The sequence below is a fragment of the Octopus bimaculoides genome, chromosome 14 (genome assembly GCF_001194135.2).
Source record: "Octopus bimaculoides isolate UCB-OBI-ISO-001 chromosome 14, ASM119413v2, whole genome shotgun sequence".
In the NCBI taxonomy this organism is placed as follows: Eukaryota; Metazoa; Mollusca; class Cephalopoda; order Octopoda; family Octopodidae; genus Octopus; species Octopus bimaculoides.
The window spans coordinates 4409603-4418789 of record NC_068994.1 but is presented as its reverse complement, the minus strand read 5'-3'; the positions used below and the strand labels follow the sequence as shown (position 1 = coordinate 4418789).

Here is a 9187-nt window from a genome sequence, read left to right as displayed (position 1 = left end):
TGTATGTATATACACCTCAAGCACATTTGAACTGGTAACAAATTCGTATTTACACACATCACTACTTAGAGCTGTCATTCACTAGTTTATTCACAGCGATCTCCCGAATAGCGCAACCAATCATTAAATGATTGTCTCTTGTGTCAGTTCACAACATCTGACTTACTGGTCTCTGCTGCTGAAGAGGAAATAATCATTCTGAAAAGCATGCATCCAACAGTCTGGTCAGCAAGTTTGTGTATGGGTGTATGTGTATATGTGTGTGTTTGTCAGAACATGACAATATATTTGTGTGAGTGTGTGGTGTGGTTATATGACAGTCTGTGTGGTAATTATGGACACGTGTGCATGGTTACATAACTTTGCGTGAGTGTGTGTGTGTTTGGTAGGTGATTATATGTGTATGTATGCCTGTATGACACTGTGTATATGAATGTATGTGTGTATATATCTATATATCTATATATATATCTATATATATATATATATATATATATATATATATATATATATATATATATATATATATATATATATATATATATATACATATATATGTATAGGGTGTTTGAAGTGGTGTACAGATATTGTAAATTAAGAAGAAGGAGGCAGTCAGAATTTTGGATAGTTCTTTATTAGCACTTTCATTCGTTTAACCGTATTCTTCAAGAAAAATTGTTTTATTATTTTGGTTCAATTTTCCTTGAAGAATATGATTAAACAAATGAAAGTGCTAATAGAGAATTATCCAAAATTCTGACTGCCTCCTTCTTCCTAATATACATGTGTTTGTGTGTGATTGTTTTATACAGACAATAAAATTTAATGTTTATATATATATATATATATCCATGTATATATACCATTTATATATTTGTGTGTATATGTATATATAGTATGTGTATATACATGTATGTGTCTGTTATGAAACTAACTGTTTGTATAATGGGGAATAACGAGTTTGTGCATCGAATGTTGCGACTGCTGCATCTGGTTGCACTCATCAGTGTTGTGGTTGTAGCGCAGAGAATTGTCAGGTGACCTCTCCATCTTCAGTGCTTGTGGTGGTAGTGGCTTTTGGTGTCCCTGCCACACCTGGCTGCCCTCCGGTACTCGAGCCGAGTGACCAATGCTGCCGGCACTGTGTACCATTTCTCGTTGCCCACCGGGGGAGGGAAGTGATGTCACACCGATTTCCGTCTTCCGGCGACAGTTGTTGCGACGCTGGTGTCGAAGCAGGTGGTCTTTGCGATAGAACGTGTAGCTGCACACGTCACACTTGTATGGACGTTCTCCGGAGTGGATCCTCTTGTGTAGTTTGAGGTGGTCACGCCGAGAGAGGCCCTTGCCGCACACATCACATGTGTGCAACTTTTCCGGCTGCATTACATAATGCTGGTGGCTCCTCTGAGCCATGCGACACTGGGTACAATTGATCTGGCTACAGCTCTGACAGTCCAAGGTACAGCAACAACTGCTGTGCTGTTGATGGCATTGGCTGTACGATGTTTGGTTACAGCACGGAGGATGCTGATGGCTGTTGTTGTTGTTGTTGTTGTTGTTATTGTTATTATTATTATTATTATTGCAATTGGTGTTGTTAGTAGGATGATGGTGAGGGTGGTTGTTGTGGTTGTGCCCAGTGGTCAGTTCGTCCTTCACCTGACTCGGTTGCTGCTGTTGATGGAAGCTGACCTCCTCCACCGACGACATTGCTAATTCGATATCGGATTTATCTGATGGTGTGGTCGGAGAAAAGACCATCCCATCGGAGAGGGAGAAAGTGGAACTCATCTCAGAGGCTGCGGCCAAACTCAAAGCTGAGACGCTGGCGAGAAACCAACATGTGATGGAGCTATGTGTGATGGAGTTGAGTTCTTTAAAGTAAAAATAACACTGGAGTGATTTTAGTCAACAAACCAAATAATTCCTTGATTATCTGCTAGTGCCACTTCCTGTTGATGTTGTTGTTGCTGTTGGTAATATTACTGTTGTTGCAGCTACTGTAGTTAATTGATTGCCAACAGGACATTAATCACCTGAAAAATACATTAAAAAAAAAAAGAAAAATGAATTTGGAAAAATTTTTAATTTTAAGACAGAAAAATGAAAACAAAAATGATTGATTTATTTATCTTCGTTGGTGTATTAGAATGATAGACACACAGACAGACTTTATATTCAGGGACATAAAGAAACATAATAGACAAAATGTAGGTTGCAATGTATCATGGGAATATTGTTGTTAACAATAAAATCATCAATGCCAGATTTCAAAATCATTCTGTCGTTTAGTCCTTGTAGATTTCAAGGTTTATTTTACATGTGACATAGTTAGGTTATGCTTTTTGGTTTGCATTTCACCACAAATAAAGTTTACTTTGTTATTTAATATAAACCTGTAGTATTTACTGTCAACTACTGTTTTTTTTCTATCATAATTCATTTTATGTACAGTGTTATGAATTCCTTGATGGAAATGTGTGAGAAAGTGCTGTATTTGTGTAATCAATGTAACAGTCTGAGTCATAAAGTTTACAACTTTCATGTTTACATTGAAACTTCTATATTATATTGGCTGTCTGCAGTACATCCTGTGGATTGTTAGTTTGTGGTTTCATATTGATGAAGAGATTTTTGTTATTTTCAAACTATGCATTTGTAGTTAGGTTTCGGACAGATTGTGTTCAGTTTTTTAATGACTTATTCATTTTATTACCAGATTGCATTTGACTCTTGTAATATACAATTTGTGTGGTTTATGTATTTTTAGCTGGTTTGCCACATAAAAAGCACCTGGTTGACTCTGCAAATTGGTTGGCATTAGGAAGGGCATCCAGTTATAGAAACCCCACCAAAGCAGACAGGAGAGTTTGGTGCAGTCCTCTCATTGGCCAGCTCCTGTCAAACCATCCAACCCATGCCAGCATGGAAAACAGCTTCTTTTATTCTTTTATTTGTTTCAGTCATTTGACTGCGACCATGCTGGAGTACTGCCTTTAGTCGAAGAAATCAACCCCAGGACTTATTCTTTGTAAGCCTGGTACTTATTCTACCGGCCTCTTTTACCAAACCGCTAAGTAACGGGGACGTAAACACACCAACATTGGTTGTCAAGCGATGGTGGGGTGACAAACACAGATACCCAAACATATACATACATACACACGTACATTGTATATATATATATATATATATATATATATATATATACATACATCATCAAGGTGCAACACAGGATGTGATGAATAGAAAGACTGTCTTGGATTGTGACATGATTTTAAAAAATCCAACAAAACACTTTTGATACATTTGGTGTCAGAATTTTAAAATACAATTAAGAACTGGAGTGACCATTCCTAAACTGTTGTGCATCGCAAAAATTGCCAATTTTTTTGTTTATTTAAGAGTTTCAACTCAAATTTCCCTATTTAACAGAAATACTTTAGAATGGAAACAGTTCTCAGATTTAGAATTTTGGAAACTAAAAGTCATGGAGAGACCTTTAGTGAAAGAAAATAGACTTCTATAATGCATAAACACCACCAGTGGACTTACAACATTTCAGAAGTACAACTATTTAGATTATTGTATATGCAGACAAAAACACCTATACATTCACACATATTTATGCATACACGTGCATTATATATATATAAAAATATATATGTGTGTGTGTGAGTGTGTGTGTAATGTACACACACACATTAGATACATATGCATTTATATACGTATAAATACATGTATATATGCATATGTAGATGTTTATTTATCTATCTTGAGAGCGAGATGGAGAAACACAGATAGGCAGGTAGATAGATAGGTACACATATAATATATACATTCGCACACACATATACATAGACAGACATAGACATACAACACACACACACTATATATATATATATATATATATATATATATATATATATATCAGTATTGTCCTTTAAATACTGCTTTACATCATATATTTTGAGCGGGTTACTAGTGAGATGATGGGAATGAAAACCGATTGATTGGGGCGGGTATATATAAATATATGCATGGTTTGTGTGTCTCAGTAAACGTGTGTATACGATAAATAAGGACACAAGCTAGAATGTTCAGTGATTGAAATCGTTTGCATAGGCGAGGGACCTTTTTTTAACATTCGTCTACAATGGATGCTTTCCTAGATAAGGTATATCTAATGGATAGACACAATACGAAAACATATACGCTCGGTAGATGTGGAGGAGAGAGAGTTAGAAAAAGATAGAATGATGACTAAAGAGGGAGAGACAGAGATTGATAAACAGAGAGCGATGATGAGAGTGAGAGACAGAAATATATTATAAAGAAAGGGATGGAATGATATACAGATAAAAAGAGGCGGAAACATGTATACAGTGACAGAGAGAGGAAGAATATTTACATATATACAAGGCTAAAATCACTGATATTTAGGAGAAATACGGGTAACGGAAATCCGAGTACAAACATTCATGTTGCACCCTTGTTTTTCAGAAGCACCCTGATCAGCCCGCTTCTTACCATGCACCAAGCTATCCATCCATCCAGCCATTCATTCGTTTCTGCAGTCATCCATACGTCAACCCATTCCTTACAAGCACACCCTCGGAATTAGTTTTCAATGTTGGGATTAGAGACAATCTTACCCGGGCTTTTGTTGCTTCTTAATCCGGGTGTTGAGCATGAATCGGGGCTAAATCACCACTGGAAAAAGGTGGCAGTAGCCAGTGCGAGGGCATAAATCTACGAGAGAGAAAGCCAAGTTGCAGGAACATGGAGAATGAGAGAGAGAATCCTTAATTTATTTACTCAGGCGCCCTACAGAGTAAAAATAAAAATAAAACAAACCACAAACGGTGTAATAGTATTAAGTCCCTAATCAATAAAATTCCGCGATCCTTTCGTTTGTAAACTTTTATTATTTATTATCTATTGATTTTCAAGACTTTTATCGATATTTTGTCAGAATACTAAATATTTCTGATTTAACACATGATTAGTTGTAATCAGGATGCTGAGTTTTATATTAGTCTCTGTTTGTGGACGTCTATCTCCGTCCCTTCTTGAGATGTTGATTCTCAGGGCATTCCTGAATGAGCAGACCTACAATCGTTTGTCCTTCCCAAGACTATTATAAATGACTTGAAAGAGATTTGACAGTTATTTCTAGCAGATAAAATTATCCTTCGTGTCGTCTGCAAAAGACTGTCGTTTTTTCGCTTTAAATATTTTATCCAAAAACAACTTAAACTAATAATCAATATATTCAATGTAATATTTCAAAGACTTTTTCCCAACACCTTATCTTCCCCCACAAAGTTGTTAAAACACTGTCAAGACTTGGGTTGTCTTACATACAACTGACCCTTGTTCCTATATACAGATTCTTGTACACAATGCATGTATGTATGTATGTATGTATGTAAGTTTGTGTCTGTGTATATTTGTAGGAGCATCTTATTGCATGCGTGTGTGTGTGTGTGTGCGTGTGCGTGCGTGCGTGTGTGTAACTGTTTCTGTAGATTTCAGAGTATATGTGTTTATACGAATCTACAAGGTAAAAGAAACACAGGGTCCCAGAATTTGGGTAGTTGACCACATAATTAAGATTTATACAGCGAAGTTTAATTTGGATAAATTCGTATGCCAAGGATTGTCCTTTCGCCTGAAAACTCAACAAAACAGGTCCTCTTTGCCTGTCTGCCTGCCCCCCCCCTCTCTCTCTCACTGAGTGACAATCTGGATAAGTCAAACTCCTATTCTGTCCCAAATTCACAAACTTCAACCGTACAAATTTACATGTCGACGTGTGTATATCCATCACAAAAAGTCCCTGCTTGCAAATGTATGTAATGGTTGTGCGTATATAGCCGTGTATATGTATATCTAATTGTATATGTCTAAGTTTGCATGCAAGGTCCCCTGCAGGGCACCTTGAGCAAGTGTCTTCTACCATAGCCTCGGTCCGACCAAAGCCTTGTGAGTGGATTTGGTTGACGGAAACTGAAAAGAAACCTGTCGTGTGTGTGGGGGGGGGGTCCACTCACTCATTGCTTGACAACCGATGTTGGTGTGTTTATTTCCCCCGTAACTTGGCGGTTCGGCAAAAGGGTCCGGTAGAATAAGTACCGGGCCTACAAAGTCCTGAGGTCGATTTCTTTGGCTGAAAGGCGGTACTCCAGCATGACCGCAGTCAAATGGCTGAAACCAGTAAAGGAACAGTAGAATAAAAGAATATATGTCGATACGTTTCTGTCTGTAGCGGCCTAATGCAGACGACATTTTCGCCGTTGGCACAGGTGTTGTTTTAATTACAAATTTTAGCCAATCAGAGACGAGTTATTTGGAAGCCATTTTTCCTTTTCTTTTTGATGGGGGCCACTTAAACATATACTTACTGTCTATCTCTTACGCAAATACTCCTCAAACTTTTTTCAAACTATTGCCTTATATATTTTTATTAATGCTCTTTCAAAGACCTTTTCTCAGCATAACTAAATACACCACAATAAATTACAATTTGATAACCATTAAAACAGTATTTGTATATAAATCATTTAGTCATGGCAGGTATTTTTGTCCAACCCATGCTAGCATGGAAGGCAGATATTAAACGATGATGATGATGATGAATATAGAAAAATGTCAAATATTTTAACCACTGATAATAATGGTTTCAAATTTCGGCACAAGACCGGCAGTTTCGGGGAAGAGGCTCAGCCGGTTACACCAACTCCAGTATGCAACAAGCACTTATTCTATTGAGAAAGGAAAGTGGCTTAGTGCCAGGTGCTAAAGTATGATAGAGGGACCAGGAGTCTTGCTACAGAGGGGATACATGGCTTGCCCTACATTATGTGAGGATGGCTGGGAGTAGCTGGATGGGACATAAAGATGGTGGTGACAGGGTAGCAGAGCATACACTTAAGGTACAAGAAGATGAATATAAGAGAGAACATAGACAGAGGATAAGGAGGGAGGGGTGGGTGATTTCGTGAGAGGGTAAGAAACGACACGAAAAGAAAATGGAGTTATTAGCTTTGTCATTTCTAGAAACATTGTTCTAATTTCCTTCACTTCCATATCTATCAGCTGAAACTGTCTGAATATTTTGAAAGAAGTCTCTTGGTATTTAGAGGAAAGATTATGTGTCTTTTATATATACCTATACACACACACACACACACACGTGTGTGTGTCTATCAATAATTGACTTATACAGTTCCAATTCAGTTTCTCCATTTATGCTGTATTTTTTTTTTTACAAAGCCAATTTTTAAAGAAACCATAAAATAGAAATGGAATTTTGACTCTATAAGACAATCGTTAATATGTTAGAATTGGCAGTGGTGACGATGGTGATGGTTGTGATGGTGGTTGTGGTGGTGGTACAGGATCATGGTGCTATTGTTGCTGTTGGTGATGGGGGTGGAAGAGGGCTAGTGATGGTAGTGGTGGGTACACACATAATGGGTACAGTCTGTTATTACAGAAAGCTTTGACAATCTCAATCCCTGCCACACGTGTGTGCAACCAACTCCAGACTTCCAGACACCATCTGTTAAACTTCATTAAACCATTACAGACCTTCTTTGACGCCATTCCCCTTTCCTTTCAGTTTAAACTAATATAAACACACATACAGGTGTGGCTGTGTGGTTAAGGAGCTTCCTACCCAACCATGTGACTTCAGGTTCAGTTCCACTGCATGGCACTGAGGGTGACTTTGCCTTTCATCCTTTTGGTATTGATTAAATAATAAGTACCAGTTATGCACTGGAGTCAATGTAATCAATCCTTTGCCCCAAATTTGAAGCCTTGTGCTTCCAGTTGAAAGAATTATTATTATTATTATTAATAATAATAATAATAATAATAATGGCAAGCTGGCAGAATTGTTAGCATGCTGCATAAAATCCTGTCAAGCACTTTGGCTGTCTTTATACTCTGAGTTCAAATTCCACTGAAGCCCACCTTGCCTTTCATCATTTCAGGCTCAATAAAATAAGTACCCAGTTGCGCATTGGGGTTGATCTAATTGACTTACACACTTCCCTGAAAATTGCTGGCTTTGTGTCAAAATCTGAAATCATTACTATAATTATTATTGTTATGATGAGGAGGAGGGGGAGGATTTTTTTACATCAAGCAAAAGCTCTTATTCAGTTGATAAATGAATTTCAGTGTATTACTGGTATTTATTGGATAAAAACAAGAGTGGAATAACAGTTAAAAAGTCTATGTGGCTGAAGCTGGATTTGAACTCAAACAAGTGAGATACCTGGTTGGATGTCGTACAGCTTATTGTCTGTCCCACCACCACCGCCACCATTTCCACGCTCTTCACATGATCTTGATAGGTCAATATAGTTTCATGTCTCCTGCACCTCTTCAGCAAACTGAGGAACAAATAGCACCCACCACCCCTGTTCTCGGTTCACAATTGTGGTGATTGTAATGATGGTGTTGATGATGATGGCGACTGTCATAGTGATGGTGGTGGTGGTGGTGTTAGTGATTATCATTGTGATGGTAGGGATTGTGATGGCGTTGTATTATGGTGGTAGTGGTAATAAGATGACAGACGATGATGATGATGATGACAACGACGACGGTGACGTTGGCGAGGATATTCACGGTGGGGATGATGATGGTGATGATGATAAAGACGAGGAAACATCGTCAGCATTTCTGATTACTATCTTGAAAAATGCCTCAGTCGATCCCACACACACACACACAGAATGAATTTATAAATTCAAATCTACTGAGATCCAGTTTCGAACCCCGATCGACTGCATCGATTTTCTCGCCTGTCTTTCACATTAAACCCCTTTGCTTCAGTAATTATTAATGTCAGTCAAAATAAACTGGCAAAACGTGACGACAGAAGACAAGCCCTGGGGACAGCTCGGGTGGATAGCGGCGGAAACTTTCGTTATCAACTGTTTTAACGAGGAGAAAAGACCAAACTTAATAAATATAAATATAGTTTGTATGTCTGTGTGTATGTATATAATATAACACTGTATACACATATCTATATCTATATATACGTGTGCGTGAGATTGAGAAATACCGGTGTACTTGATTGTTCCTAATTATAAATACATCCGGACATCTTTCTGTATGTGTGTGTGTGTATATATATATATATATATATATATATATATAT

At 37.6% G+C, this 9187-nt stretch overlaps 1 protein-coding gene across 1 annotated transcript; it reads right to left on the bottom strand.

The window, feature by feature from the left end:
- Positions 1-754: 754 nt before the first annotated feature.
- Positions 755-4854, bottom strand: LOC106870109 (zinc finger protein 436). The gene is made up of 2 exons (XM_014916095.2): positions 4659-4854; positions 755-2039 (listed from the first exon to the last, which is right to left on the bottom strand). The coding sequence occupies exon 2, from the start codon at positions 1792-1794 to the stop codon at positions 931-933; it is 864 nt and encodes a 287-aa protein (XP_014771581.1). The 5' UTR covers positions 1795-2039; positions 4659-4854; the 3' UTR covers positions 755-930.
- Positions 4855-9187: the final 4333 nt, after the last annotated feature.

What these genes read in the sequence shown, in the direction of transcription:
- LOC106870109 (XM_014916095.2), bottom strand. Translation starts at nt 1,794, where the DNA reads ATGAGTTCCACTTTCTCCCTCTCCGATGGGATGGTCTTTTCTCCGACC.